The sequence below is a fragment of the Heliangelus exortis genome, chromosome 3 (genome assembly GCF_036169615.1).
Source record: "Heliangelus exortis chromosome 3, bHelExo1.hap1, whole genome shotgun sequence".
Classification (NCBI taxonomy): domain Eukaryota; kingdom Metazoa; phylum Chordata; class Aves; order Apodiformes; family Trochilidae; genus Heliangelus; species Heliangelus exortis.
Window position 1 is genome coordinate 111,291,644 of NC_092424.1, and position 14,741 is coordinate 111,306,384.

The 14,741-nt window shown below is 52.2% G+C and overlaps 1 protein-coding gene across 1 annotated transcript; it reads left to right on the forward strand.

The window, feature by feature from the left end:
- The first annotated feature begins 348 nt into the window (after positions 1–348).
- Positions 349–14,382, forward strand: CTSB (cathepsin B). Its single transcript, XM_071742185.1, has 10 exons — positions 349–463; positions 7,504–7,654; positions 8,175–8,260; positions 8,615–8,729; positions 8,943–9,061; positions 10,109–10,194; positions 10,844–10,990; positions 12,093–12,209; positions 12,738–12,866; positions 12,965–14,382. Exons 2-10 carry the CDS (start codon positions 7,529–7,531, stop codon positions 13,060–13,062), a joined length of 1,023 nt encoding a protein of 340 aa, XP_071598286.1. The 5' UTR covers positions 349–463; positions 7,504–7,528; the 3' UTR covers positions 13,063–14,382.
- The last annotated feature ends 359 nt before the right edge of the window (positions 14,383–14,741 follow it).

The window sequence follows — 14,741 nt, forward strand, 5'->3', positions numbered from 1 at the left end:
TTTAGTGATGGAGAGGCTGGAGAAGAAAATTATCAGGGACGGAGACAAGCTGGGATGCAGGGATGCGGGCAGGATGGAAATAAGATGGCTGAGGGAAGCGGGTGGGATGCAGGCGGGGCTGGGGAAGGATGGAGGAGGAGAAGGAGCTGGGATGGAAGCAGGAGGGATGGAGGGACGGAGGGATGGAAGGATGCAGAGATGCAGAGATTCAGGGATGCAGGGACGGAGGGATGAAGGGATGGAGGGATGCAGGGACGAGGGGATGGAGGGACTGAGGGTCAGAGACAGGCAGGGAGCAGGCAGAGGGCAGACAGGAGGCAGGCAGGGGGCGGGCAGCAGGCAGGATGCAGTCACGGGGGGGGCGGGCCGGTCCCGGGATGACTCAGCCGCCGGGATCTGCCCCTTCCGAGGCCGCTCGGGAGATCGCAGGAGCGGCGGGGATCGTGCGGGGCTGTGCGGGGCGGTGAGTCCCGGCGGGCCGGGGATGCGGGGCTGGAGGGGGAGGAGGTGAGGGAGGGGATGCTGAGCTGCACCGCGGGGCTTGGGGACACAGCTTGGGGCAGCAAAAGCGTTTCCTGTTTTCTAGCTGCGTTTTTTTTTTTTTTTTTTTTAGGGGGGGGAGGGAGGTTGTTGGAAGGCAAAGCCCCAGGGATCTTCGTTCCGCTCAAAAAGCAGCAAATTTTCCTGCCCCTTCTTCCTGGCAGTGTCTCAGGTCAGGTTGGATGGGGCTTGGAGCAGCCTGGGATGGTGGGAGGTGACCCTGGCCGTGGCAGGGGGGTTGAGAGGAAATCATCTATAAAGTCCTTTCCAACCCAAACCATTCCGGGGTTCTTAGTGTCAGGGGAGGGGAGAGGACCCCGTTGTTTTCAGAGAGAAGACTGAAAAAAAAAAATAAATGCAAAAATAAATAAATAAAATTAAAAATTTTTAAAAATGAAAAAAAAAAAAAGAAAAAAAAAATGAAAAAAAGAAAAAACCCAAACCCAGCCCCCAGCCTTGCTGTCAGCTGAGGCTGAGGTTTGGCACCAGCTGAAGTGCTTCTGGGAACATCTCGTGATGCACGGGCCAGCTCCGGGCTGGCACCAGAACCGTGGCTTGGAGATGGCTCTGGCTGAAAGCTGCCTCCCATCTGTCCGGACTGCAGAGTAAATTTGTCACCCCATGCATTCAGCTCTGGGGTGGGATCCGGCAAAAATCGTTTCCTCTTCCTCTTCACCTCCGGGTTGCAAAATTGAGGGTGAAGGGAAAGGCTTTGTGGGTGGCTGAGGGCTTGTGAAAGAGTCTGGTTTAGAGATTGGAGTGAAAAAACAATCAGTCAAAACAATCTTGAACTTCCCTGTGCAAGCAGAAGAGGGGAGCACCACAAATGATCTCCATGGGGTGTTTATTTTGCCAGGTATCCAGCCTGGGCTAATGGTTTGGCTTTGCTGGAAAGGGACAAGGGGTTGGGGAAGAGCGGTTTCTCCTTGTGTTTTTAGATGTATCTATTTTTTAAGACAAAAAAAAAAATAAATCAAGCTTTGATAATGCTGTGATGAAACCAGCAGGCCCAGGAGGGGCCACCAAGGTGACACAGCAAGCTGAGCTGGATGCCTTCCTGCATACTCCTGTTTTCTTGTGGCTCAGAGTCATGCACAAACACCGGGGGAGAGAACAAAGGGCAAAGCTCAAAGGGTTGGAGGAGGACACATGAGTTGGGCTTTGCTGAGAAGCTCTCAGCCAGGAGGGGTGGGACAGCTTTTATCTTCTTCAAAGCTTGTGAAAAGGGTGTAGAGGTGCCTCTGTCTGTGCCTGGAGGGGGTTGGCCCAGACAGTGGAGGAGGTGAGAGGTGCTTGAGGGCTGTGAGTTGTCTCTTGACCTGAGCTGCCTCGCCCGAGTCATGGGAGTTGGGTTTGGAATAGCCTGTTCTGGGGGTTTTTATGGATTGTGCTGAGAAATAGCTGGTTAAACAGGGCTCTGTAGGCTTTGATTTCTGCCTGGTGTGGAGAAGACCTTGGTGAAAGGGCTCTGCAGAGGGGTTTGCTCCTCTGTGTGCATCTCCCTGGGAGGAGGCTGTGGGACCCTGCTGATGGGTGGCATAATGTGATCCAAAGAGTTGGAACCCTTTCCTTGGGAAAGCAGGCAGGGAAGTGCCTCTGGCTCCAAAATCTCCTGGTAGGGAAGGATGGAGAAGGCACCAGGGTGATGTCAGCTCCATCCCTCCTCCCTGCCTTGCAGAGGGACTGCATGTGGGTGGTGCAGCATCCCCAGCAGCCATCTTGCTTAGGATGCTCTCCTCCCTTGCATGCTGCAGCTGCTCTGAGCAGCTCCTGAACATTCAGTTTCAGGGTCTCCCCTTTGCTGGCTGAGAAATGCAAGAGCTGCACCCAGGTGGCCCAAATGTTCTCTTTTTAAGCAACCAGCTGGCTGAACAGTGAGAGCCCTGCCCAAGGTCAGCTGTGCTGGTGGGTAGAAGCTTTCTGGAGCTATTTCTTCCTCATCCTTCAAGAAACTGCATTATCAGGTCACGGGGCTTGCCCTCAGCACCCAGGTCTGGAGCCCAAGAGGAGAGGGAGCAGCTTTGGGGGAATCTTTGCAAGCCCCTAACATCCCCCTGCCACCTGGAGAGGTTGCTGCTGTGTCTTCAGGAGTCCACCAGCTGAGCTCTGCTTCTGGTTTTCAGCTGATGGTGGCATGTGACCTGCAAAAACAACCTTAACCAAGGTGATCCTGAAGCTGTGAGGTGACCTCCAAGAGAGCTGGGGCTTGCCAAGACCCCTCTGTGTGCACTGCTGAGTGACCTGCCCTAGTTCTGGTCCTGATCCAGGCCAGGGGGATTGGACTCAATGATCCTCAGAGGTCCCTTCCAACCCCTGACATTCTAGGAAAGGAGAAGGGATCTCCAGGGGTTGTTGGAGAAACTCCTGGCTTGCTCCAGGAGATCACAGAAGGGGTTTGGGTAGGAAGGGACCTTTCAAGATGTAAAGATGGGTGCAGCAGCTGTTACACAAGTTCGGTTTGGATGCTGCTCTTCTGGGAGTGGTTCAAGCAGCTTTTTTTTTTTTTTTTTTTTTTTTTTTTAAGCTTTTTTTTTAAAGGGGCTTTTAGGCGGAGGGAGGAAGCCTGTGGGGAGGAGATAGTGGTGGTAGTGGGGAAGCACAGGAGTGATAACGGTGCCACGAGAAGCATCTCACTGCACCGTGTTGGTGGGGAGAGGGGAGTGATGGTGGAGAGCAGCAGCTTCTGCATCTTACCATGGCCAGGCTGCCACAGGAGTTGGGGTGTGTGTGTCTCTGGCTGCATGTGACTCTCTGTCAGCAGAAATTCATCCTGAGTCGTTTGCCTTGGCTCTCTGCTTGCAGATCTGCAGGACACAGGGCACTTGATAAAGTCATGGGGGAGAGTGGGGTGAGTAAGGAGGGAGAAGTCACATGAGATCAAGGAGAGAGAACTTCTCTCTGATAGGGCTCCTTGGAGAACTTGGAGCACTTTCCAGTGCCTGAAGGGGCTCCAGGAAGGCTGGGGAGGCACTTTGGACAAGGGCCTGGAGGGAGGAGATGAGGGGGAAGGGTTTCCAACTGCAAGAGGGGAGATTCAGCTGTGATGTTGGGAAGAAATTCTTTGATGGAGGGTGGTGAGCCCCTGGTTGCCCAGGTTTCCCAGAGAAGCTGTGGCTGCCCCATCCCTGGCAGTGTCTCAGCCCAGGTTGGATGGGGCTTGGAGCACCCTGGGCTGTGGGAGGTGTCCCTGCCCATGCAGGGGGTTGGAACTGGATGAGCTTTGGGGACCCTTCCAACCCAAACCAATCTGGGATTCTATGATTTCCCCTCCCTTCTCCAGCCAGGTTTTGGGATACTCTGTGCCATCCAGCTGAGAGTAGCAGCTCCCTGACCAAAACTTCAAGCCCGTGGGAGACTTGATAGAATCACAGAATGGTTTGGGTGGGTAGGACCCTTTACAGGTCATCTTGTCCACCTCCCCTGCAGTAATCAGGGACATCTTCCACCAGATCAGGTTGATCCAAGCACTCTGTAATCTGACCTGGAATGTTTCCAGGGCATCTCCCACCTCTCTGGGCAACCTGGGCCAGTGTCTCACCACCCTCAATGTAAAAAACTTCATCCTAATATGATATCCAGCCTAAATCTCCCCTCTTTTTCCTTTAAAACATCACCCCTTGTCCTTTCCCTGCAGGCCCTGCTAAAAGCCCTGTCTCGTGCCATCAAGGATTTCCTCTTTTTTCTCCACCCAGTTCTTGGGATAATCCTTTCCCAACTGAGAGGAGGATCAGCATCCTCCAAAACAAGAAACCCAAAACCTCATGCCCGTGGGAGACTTGGCAAGAGGTTGGCTTGCTGAAAGGACCGACTGGCTCCCAGCTATTTGGGTTGCAATTTCCCTACTGGTTTGCTGGCACTGGGCCACCTCGTGGGGCGGGTGCAGTGGAGCAAAGCTTAAAATTGGAGAGCTTGTTAAGGAGGCAAAGGGCCTGGGATCTTTTTTCAGTTTGGTTTCGGGTTGCCTGGAGCTGGTGTGATCTGGTAAGCTGAGGATGTGAGGTCTTCTGTGGCTGTCCATCAGGAGCTGGGTGCGAGCAGGCAGACGGCCACGGGAGGGTTTCAGGATGTCAGCAAATTTCCAGGCATCCTTCTGGAAACAAAAGGAGATCAGGTGGCTTCTGGCCTCAAAAATACCTCTTTTTCTGTGCTACAGAAAGTATAAGTGTTCCCTGCAGGAAGCACGGGGTGGGGGTGGGTTTATTTTATTATTTATTTGTTTATTTTGAGCGATATTATGAGAGGTAATGGGTTCCAGGTGCAGCAGATTGGAGATGAGGAAAAATTTCTTCACTGGAAGAGTAATAAAGCATTAGAACAGGTTGCCCAGGGAGGTGGTGGAGTCACCATCCCTGGGGATGTTCAAAAAACAAATACATGTGGCACTTGGGGAGATTTAGTGGTGTGGGACTCAAGGTTGGACTCAAAGATCTTGAAGGTCCTTTCCAACCATGATGATTCTGTGGTTCTGCTCATCCAATCTTCTGATCCCAGGTGCTGCTAGTAAGGTGGATGACTGCTCCCTACCTGTCCCCATGTCATTGCAGCCAGTGGGACAAGCAGCTGGTAGGGCCAAGAGAGGGGATGAGCTGACTCCAGTGCTGACCAGGGAGCAGGGCTTCTCTTGGGGGCTGGGTCAGGAACAGGATGGGTCAGCATGGCCTGTGCTGGTTCTGGTTCATTAATGGCTCTGTAAGGTTGTGTTCCTCCTTTGTGCTGGGACACCAAGGCTGTGACCAAGGGAAGGGTTGGAGCTAGGGGAGCTTTTGCTCCTGGTGAGAAGGGAGATGCTAAGCAGGCTTAATTTAAGGTCCTCTATGACTCCTCCAGCACCTGTGGTATGAAAGGGCTCCTGGAGATCCTCGGGCCAAATTCTTGCTTATGGGATGAAAACTGTCATTAGAGTGTTCCTTAGGGCCTTATTTGGTGGAATTCTGGATATCCCCAAGTAGGGAAATGACCCTTCTCGGTCTGAAAGAGGTGAGATCTGGGGGCAGGAGGCCACATGTGCTGCTTGAACTCAACCAACTTTTGGGCTGAGCATCCTGCTGAACGCTTGGAAGAGAAATCAATAAATGGTGAAAGGAGGAAGGAGGAGGGGGAAAAAAAAAAAAAAGCCCATTTTTTCAATTAGCTGCAGTTGCCTGGGCTTTGTGGTTGGTGGAAAGTAGGACAGTCCTGCTGGGTTTTCTTTGGCAAGGCTGAATTTGGCTTTGAGTGGGTGGAGGCAGCCAGGATGGAAATGCCCATGTGAGTCCCTGCTCAGCAAGCTTTGCTGCTGCAGGGCTGGAGAGCTGCTGGCAGGAGCTGTCTCTCCATCCTCCTCAGGGGTATTTGCCTGGGAAATCTTCAGCCCAGGCTTCCAAAGGTGATGATACCTTTCCAGGTGAGGAGGAAAACCAACTGTGTCCTGGGCTGCATCAGCAGCAGCGTGAGCTGCAAGTCAAGGGAGAAGGGATTCTGCTCCTCTGCTCTGGTGAGACCTCACCTCAAGCACTGTGCCTGGTTCTGAAGCCACCAACATACTTGGAGCTGTTGGAGAGAGTCCAGAGGAGGCCACAGAGATAATCAGGGGGCTGAAGCCAGGCTGAGAGAATTAGAATTGTTCAGCCTAGAGAAAAAAAGGCTCCAGGGAGACCTTAGAGCATCTTCCAGTGCCTAAAGGGGCTCCAGGAAAACTGGAGGACTTAGGACAAGAGCCTGGTGGGATGGGACGGGGGAGAATGGTTTCAAGCAGAAAGAAGGGAGATTGAGATGAGATCTTGGGAAGAAATTCTTTGTTGAGAAGGTGCTGAGCCCCTGACCCAGGTTTCCCAGAGAAGCTGTGGCTGCCCCATCCCTGGCAGTGTCTCAGCCCAGGTTGGATGGGGCTTGGAGCACCTTGGGCTGTGGGAGGTGTCCCTGAACATGGCAGAGGGGTTGGAATTGGATGAGCTTTGAGATCACTTCCAACCCAAACCAGTCTGGGATTCTGGGAATTGGAGCCTAAATAGCTCTGCTTTTCAGGCTGCTGTTCTGTATCTGAGGTCTTGGGTCACTCACTGGCATCAAAGCTTCTCAGGATGCTTTTGGCATTGGTGGAAGAGGAACTGGGAGGTTTTGGAGAAGGAAAAAGGTTCCCTGGTGTGTTTGCAGAGGTCAGGCAGACCTTCAGACACCTTCTGTGTGAGTGGGAACATGGAGCACATGGTAGGTGGTAGAGCTGGGGTTTGAATTGCAATAGGTTCAGGAGAGCAGAGAAACCATCAAGCACTGGTGCATCTTTGGCTAGGTGGTGCTTGTGTGGCTCTTGTCATGCTCCTGTACTCCCCCTGCCTCTCTGTCCCCCAAACTGGGACTTTCCTGGTGTCTTGTGGCAAGGGAGGTGGCTTTGCACCCACCCTGGTGAAAATCCCCAAGGGGAGTGAGCAGGGGCAGCTCTCATGTGCACGGTCATGGGGTCCCTATCATGGGGTTGTGACCCCAGTCATGGTCCCCAGGGCAATGGGCTGGCAAAAAGGAGACCTTAAAGCCCAAAAATGTGATCTGGAGGGATGATCTTCAAAGGGAAGAGCACTGCAAGTCCCTGGGGCTCCAACCCTGCCTGCAGTTTGCTGCTGTGGTGGGAGTCACCTCCTTCTTCTCCTCATCCTTCTTCTCCAGCATTGTGGACTTAAACACAGCTTTTAATACCCTCCAAATCCCTTGGATCTACTTCAGAAGATTTTTTTTTTTTTAATCCTGCTGCTTCTAATCAGTGGTCAACAAACAGTGTTGCTTTGTCTGGGTTCTTCTCAGGAGGGAGGTTGAGGCCGCTCCTGCGTCTCTCCTGACCTTTGGAATAAGTTGGGATTGGGAAGGACTTCCCACAGCCACGTGTTTTGCCCTCCCACGTGCTGCTGTGGTGGTTGTCCTTTTGCCAAGCCCTCACTCGTGGTCCAAGCCAACCTTGGGAAGGTTCTCAATGATGTCCAACTCTGCCTTCAGGTGCAGTGTCCTGTTCTGAGCCAAGATGTGGCCATCCCTGTCCATCCTCTGTGTCCTGGTGGCCTTTGCCAATGCTCGCAGCATTCCATACTACCCTCCTCTCTCCAGTGACTTGGTCAACCACATAAACAAGCTCAACACCACCTGGAAGGTGAGTATCAGGTTGTTTTGGGGGTTTTTTTTGGATGCATTGCTCAATGGTCTGGCTGTGGGGCTCAATAGCTGAGCTTTGGGTGTCTCACCATGGTGGTTGGATCAAACCAGCCCTTGGTCCCAGTTGACTTCTCCAGTGAGATGATGCTGTCAAGGTGACAGCAAGTGGAGTTTCTCCTCTTGGGAGCAGAGCACTGATGACTTTGTAGAGTAGGAAGCTCTGTGGGAGGCTGGAAAGAAGCAGAAGGTCTCAAGCTGTGCTGGTGGCCTGCTCAAAGCTTTCTTTAGCCAGGGTGCTGTGGCCAAGCCTAAAGTTGGACCTTAGTTTACTGGTCACGATGCAGCAACCCTGGAAGAAGCTGTGTTCTTTGTCTAGAGGTATTTTGGCTCTTGGTCCCTGGGTTTTACAGCAAGTGTCAGACACTGGTTGGGTTTGAGGGAGATCTGGAGCACCAGGCTGGTCCCAGCACTTGGTGGCTGTGAAGAATTATGTCCCATTTCTCTGTGTCTCTTCCCAGGCAGGGCACAACTTCCACAATGCTGACATGAGTTATGTGAAGAAGCTCTGTGGCACCATCCTGGGTGGACCCAAGCTTCCTGAGAGGTGAGTGATGGGACAAGAAGGTGGGGATCCTGTAGAAGGTGGTGTGTCTGGAGCAGGTGGGTGGACATTGTGCATGGAGTTAGTCACAGAAGCATTCATGGGACAAATGTCCACCCTCTGCAGTGCCAGATACTTGACCAGTCATGTAATTTGTACAGCTGGAAACTTAAAACACTGGAAGGAGTGGCTGGCCTGGTCTCAGGACTTCAGAAGTAATCATTCTCCTTCATTAAGCAACCAACAAGAGCACTCCAGGTTCTCCAGGTCACCTCCAGAGGAGCTTGGGGAGTCCTGTGCACCCAGTCCTGTCACACTGGTTTTCCTATAACTGGACTTTCTTCTTCTCACATGCAGGGTAGAATTTGCTGCAGACATGGAGCTGCCTGACAGCTTTGACTCCCGAACAGCGTGGCCAAACTGTCCCACTATCAATGAGATAAGGGACCAGGGCTCTTGTGGCTCTTGCTGGGTAAGATCTGAGGCCATTTAAGGTCATTTTGCTACAGTTTGCTGCTCAATGCACAGATGGGGGACACACATGGTGTCCCCTGCAGCATCTGAGCTTCTTGGTGGGCTTCTTCTAGCCAGGCTTGCTGTGCTGATTGCCAGGGGGTTGCCTGGTTTCTCTCCCCCTGGGCAGCTCTAGGTGGTCTTCTCATGGGCTTTTTGGGTCTGCCCACAGGCTTTTGGTGCTGTAGAAGCAATTTCAGACAGAATCTGTGTCCACACCAACGCCCAGGTGAGCGTGGAGGTCTCAGCAGAGGACCTGCTGTCGTGCTGTGGCTTCGAGTGTGGCATGGGGTGAGCTGCTCTTGGTCCTTGGGAAGTTAAAAAGTGGGTGGGAGGAGCAGGGACACGACCTGAAGATGCTGATCCTTTTCAGCCCTGTCCTCCTAACAAGCAGGGGGTTTGTTCTGGAGATCCTGGAGTTAGGTGGGAACAGAAAAGGGACTGCATGGGGAAGCCCCATTGGGGCCACATCCTGCCTCCAGCAGTAGCTGGGTGATGGTGGATGGTGCAGGGAGGACCAGCACCCAGTGATGCTTTCCCATACTGAGTTGGATCTTCAAATAGCCCCAAAGTTTTTTTTTTTTTGCAATTGTTGAGAGCAGGGTGGGGAGCTGGGTCTCCAAGTTGTGTGACTTCTGCTGCTCCTGGAGGCACAGGTTGACCAGGGACCTGGTCAAGAGGTAACTGCTCTGGCATTTGGAGGCATGGGTGCTCTTAGGTCCTTCTTAGGGCCACAAAGATGAGCAGAGGTCTGGAGCAGCTCTGCTCTGGAGCCAGGCTGAGAGGGTTGGGGTGGCTCAGCCTGCAGAAGGCTCCAGGGAGACTTTAGAGCATCTTCCAGTGCCTGAAGAGGCTCCAGGAAAGCTCGGGAGAGATTTTTACAAGGGCCTGGAGTGATAGAGGGAGGGGAAGGGTTTCCATCTGCAAGAGGGGAGATTGAGATGAGATCTTGGGAAGAAATTCTTTGCTGTGAGGGTGGTGAAACCCTGGTCCAGGTTTCCCAGAGAAGCTGTGGCTGCCCCATCCCTGGCAGTGTCTCAGCCCAGGTTGGATGGGGCTTGGAGCAACCTGGGCTGGTGGAAGATGTCCTTGTTCATGGCAGGGGAGTTAGAACTGGATGAGCTGTAAGGACCCTACCAACCCAAACCAGTCTCTTTCCCTAAGAGTTTGGTGTCTTGAGGTCTAGAAATTCTGGGGAAGGCAGGGACAGATTTGAAAAGGATGAAGATGCAGGAGGCTTCTCATCAACCATCCCAAGCTGGGTCTGAGTCCCCTTCCTCCCTCAGAAGAGGATGGCTCTGAGCAGGCTGGAGCTGGAACTGCTGCTTCTTTCTCCAGGTGCAATGGTGGTTACCCCTCTGGTGCCTGGAGGTACTGGACAGAGAGAGGCCTCGTGTCTGGTGGTCTCTATGACTCCCATGTGGGTAAGTCCTGGCAGAACCTCTTGTGGATGCAGAGGAGCATCTCTGCTTGGTTACAGGGTCAGGGTGCTTCTCTTCTGGTCTCCATCCTTGTGGCTGCTCCCTCCTTAAGCACCTCTGCCAGCCCAGCTGGCTGCTCCTGTCCCCATGGCTCTTCCTGGGGTCCCCCAGGCAGCACCCAGTGGCAGGAGACCCATTCAGAAAAGGAGCACAGTAGCCTTATTTAACAACCCCACAAGGCTCCTGCTTCCATCACAGGAATGAATCAGGCTGTGAGTTTTTTCTTGAACCAGTCCACCACACTTTAAGGTGAGGACAGGAGTCTTGTTGACACGTTTCCTTCCCCCTCCAAAAAAAAAAAAAAAAAAAAAAGCAATTATAGACTGGAATCTTCTACTTCTTGCAAGCCTGGCCATGAGCTGGTTCATATTTCCACCTTTTCCATCACTTTTTCAAGAGGGGGGAGGTGGTGGGAAGTAGGGCCAGCAGGAAACCTGTTGGTGCTCCCCTGGCAGTGCCAGGTCTGCTCTATGGAGTTTCTGGCTCACAAAGCCCTTTCTTGGGGCTTCTGCTGCCTCCTTCAGAGGGGTTTTTGGGGACAGGAGGGGGTGTGGGGGCAACCAGTTGATGCTGCTGCCTCTGTCCTCCCCAGGCTGCCGTCCCTACTCCATCCCACCCTGTGAGCATCACGTCAATGGCTCTCGGCCACCCTGCACTGGAGAGGGGGGAGAGACCCCCAGGTGCAGCAGGCACTGTGAAGCAGGTTACTCCCCTTCCTACAAGGAGGACAAGCACTATGGTAAGGGGAGGTGGTTGGTTTGTTTTGGGGTTTTTTGTTTATTGGGTTTTTTCCATCATCTGTTTTTTTCCTATCCTCGGGATAGATGGAGCAAACATCAGCCTGGCAGATGAAGAAGTTGTGTTTGCTGAGACTAAGGCAAGATGGGGGGAAGGAATTGATAGGGGGTTGAAGAGCATGGTGATGAGAGCTCTGTGGGTGTCAAAGCCACCTCCAAAATTGTGACTGTGAGGGTGAGGAAATACTGGTCCAGGTTTCCCAGAGAAGCTGTGGCTGCCCCATCCCTGGCAGTGTCTCAGCCCAGGTTGGATGGGGCTTGGAGCACCCTGGGCTGGGGGAGGTGTCCCTGACCATGCAGGGGGTTGGAACTGGATGAGCTTTAAGGTTCCTTCCAACCCAAACCATTCTGTGATTCTGTGATTCTATGAATTGGGAATGTTTAGTTTGGAGAAGAGAAGGCTGAGAGGAGACCTTATTGCTCTCTACAGTTCCCTGCAAGGAGGTGGTTTAACACTTGAAGAGGGGAGATTTAGGTTGGACATTAGGAAGAAATGATTTAATTTGAGGGTGCTGAGCCCCTGGTTGCCCAGGTTTCCCAGAGAAGTTGTGGCTGCCCCATCCCTGGCAGTGTCTCAGCCCAGGTTGGATGGGGCTTGGAGCACCCTGGGCTGTGGGAGGTGTCCCTGCCCATGGCAGGGGGGTTGGAACTGGATGATGTTTAAGATGCCTTCCAGCCCAACCCATTCTATGATTCTTACTCCTGGGTGGTTTCTAGACATGTAGGGTAGTGCAGCTGCTTCCTGGAGATTTGTCTAAGCCTCAAGTGATTTGGGTAGTTTTGGTAATGAGGATGTACTTCCCACCAAAGCTGTCTGGAACAGATCTTTGGTTACAGAACAGGACTGGGTTAAATCATTCCCTCTGGAAGAGGGATGGTTGGAGCCTGCTTCTCCTGCTCCTCTGGAGCAGCTGGGGTTGAATTTAACCTTAAAGTGGAGAAAGCTTCATGCTGGGCCATGCTGAGCAGGCTCTGTCCAGCTGTCCCAGGACCTGCAGCCTGATGATGCCATAGTAATGGTGGGATTTTTTTTTTCCTCCTTAGGCTTCACATCCTATGGTGTCCCTCGCAGTGAGAAGGAAATCATGGCTGAGATCTACAAGAATGGCCCAGTGGAAGGAGCCTTTATTGTCTATGAGGATTTCCTGATGTACAAGACTGGTGAGCATCAGCACTGAGGTTTTAGGAAGCCCCGTTCTCTACTTCATCCATAGGGTCTGTCTTGTGTGGCCTTTGTCCTTCTACTCAAGTCTGAAAGGACAACTCCAGTTCATTATTTCATGAATGTGGGCAGATACCATCTCCTGTGTCCATTGGTTTATAGCAAAGGGAAAAGAGGGACTCTGGGTGGAGGCCCTAACAGAGAGGTCCTGGAATTAGAGCTGAAAACAACATGTAGGATTTGAGGTGAAATCCTAGAGCAGGTGGCTCTTCCATATGTGTGTCCCAGTTCCCTGTTCTGAACTTCTTGGGATGTGCCACCTTGGGGACCCCTTGCTGAGTATCCCTGGGTGTCCCACATCCTTTCACCAGAATTTCCACGAAGCTTTCAAGTTTCTTTTTAACCAGAAAACCTCCTCAGCTGCTCCCTGGGCTTTGCTGGAGATGTCTCCCAAGCTGGCAGTGGTCTGAGGTGTTGGGGGGGAAGGATGTGGCCCCCACTAACATCTCCCTTTTGTTGTCTTCTAGGGGTCTACCAGCACGTGTCTGGCGAGCAGGTTGGTGGCCACGCCATCCGGCTCCTGGGCTGGGGGGTTGACAATGACACTCCTTACTGGCTGGCTGCCAACTCCTGGAACACAGACTGGGGGGACAATGGTGAGAGATCACCCACGGGTGACAGGGGAACCCCCTCTCCCTGGGTCTCCTGGGCGCCGTGGGGAGGTTGAATTTTTTTCCTCTTGGTGTGTTTCCAGGCTTCTTCAAAATCCTCCGAGGAGAAGACCACTGTGGCATCGAGTCTGAGGTCGTGGCTGGCATCCCCAGGCCAGAGCAGTACTGGAAGAAGATGTAACCCTGACCAAACCAGAAATTCTCCCAAGTCCCTGAAGCTTTTAACTGATAGTGGGTTGGGTGGAAAGCCCCTTCCTTCTAAGAGACTATAGTTGAGGTTACTTTATTAAAGCTTTTTGTCTTTTTTTTTTTGTTTTTTTTTTTTTTTATTTTGGGTGGGTGGGGTTGTTCTTTTTTTTTTTGGTTTTTTTTTTTTCAGTCCTATGGTGGAGCTGGGGGTGGAGTTGCTCTCTGCAAGCCCTCTGCTCCTGCTGGGTCACAGCTCTGGGACCTTCCCTGCTCAAAGGACTGCTGGAGAGCTGGCTGGGAGCTTGCACCCTGGTATTTGGTTAGCCTGGACCACTTCCAGCCCAGTCTGTTTACTGGGAAGCAGTAGCTTTGTGCTGGGACAATGGGACTTGGTGGGGCAGTGGAGATGGCCCCTGCTGGGAAAGCCATGGGGTGGGTGTGATTTGGGCACCTCTGGCTGGGTCACTCTGGCTTTTAGCACCCCAAATGAGCAAGGTACATTAGGGTAGGCCTTGAATTGACTAAATTTGGACCTATTAATGACAAAATGCAGCCCAGCTTGATGTGGGGCTGGCTCTGGGTTAAGTCCCTCCTGCTTGCACCAAGTCCTCTACGCATGGCTTGCTCTGCTCCATCCACTTTTATTGTTAAACCACTTGGTCCTTAGATGTTTATTTGGTTGGGTTGTTTTTTTTTTTTTTTTTTGTTTGTTTTTTTTTTTTTTTTCTTTTCTGCTGTAATTTGGGGTTATTGAGCCTAAGGAAGGGCTTGGCTGGAGCTCCCATGAGCCATCAATCAAATGTCCTGCCAAGCACCTGGAAGCAGATGGGAAGGAGCAAACCACTTCTCCCCCATGGCTGGGCAGCTTGGGTGGTGCCTTGGCAAAGGTTCCTTGGCAGCCCAAATTGCTGAGGTGCTTGGGGGCTGCAGGTGCTGAGCAGAAACCAGGGATGTTGCTGCAGGAAGCTCATGCAGATGGCTTGGAAGTATCTCACTAACTTACCCGGAACTGAAGCTTTTCATTTTGGAGCCACAGGTGTTAAGAAGAACCTTATTTTTGTTACTAGGGGAGGTGTAATAGGTGTGTAGGAGGAATCATGGGATTTGCCAACACTAATATAGTGGAAGAGCTTTTGTTGTTCTTTTTTTTTTTTTTTTTTTTAATTTTAAAGCACAAAGTTATCTTGCTGAGCTGAGGCTGAAGCAGATTCTCCCTTGCACTGCACCGTAGCCCCTCACCTCTGCTTCCTCAGCCAGAGCTGGGGGGTGTGTGTGTGATTGGAACAACTCTGCCAATAAATGATTTCTCCAATCTCCTCTCTCCTGGCCTTGGTTGCTTCTGCTTGACTTCACCTCCACCTCTTCTCCTGTTGTTGCATTGTGGAAGCCAAGTGAGACCCTTTCTGTCTTCATGGAAGTGGGCTCAGTCCCAACCTTATCCTCTTTCCATACTGGTGGGATTGTGATTTGTCTCCTGGGCATTCCCTGCTCCTAAGGGTGGGAAAGGTGCCTCAGCAAGGCCCAGGATTGCTCCCAGCATCTCTGTCTGCTGGCACAGAGGGTGCACCAAGCACTGGAGAGCATGGCTGGAGCCACCACCACCCCTGCAGTGCAGGGCCCATGAAAATTTAATTTATTGACCTTCAGCTGTCTCTCACCCAAGTAAAATTT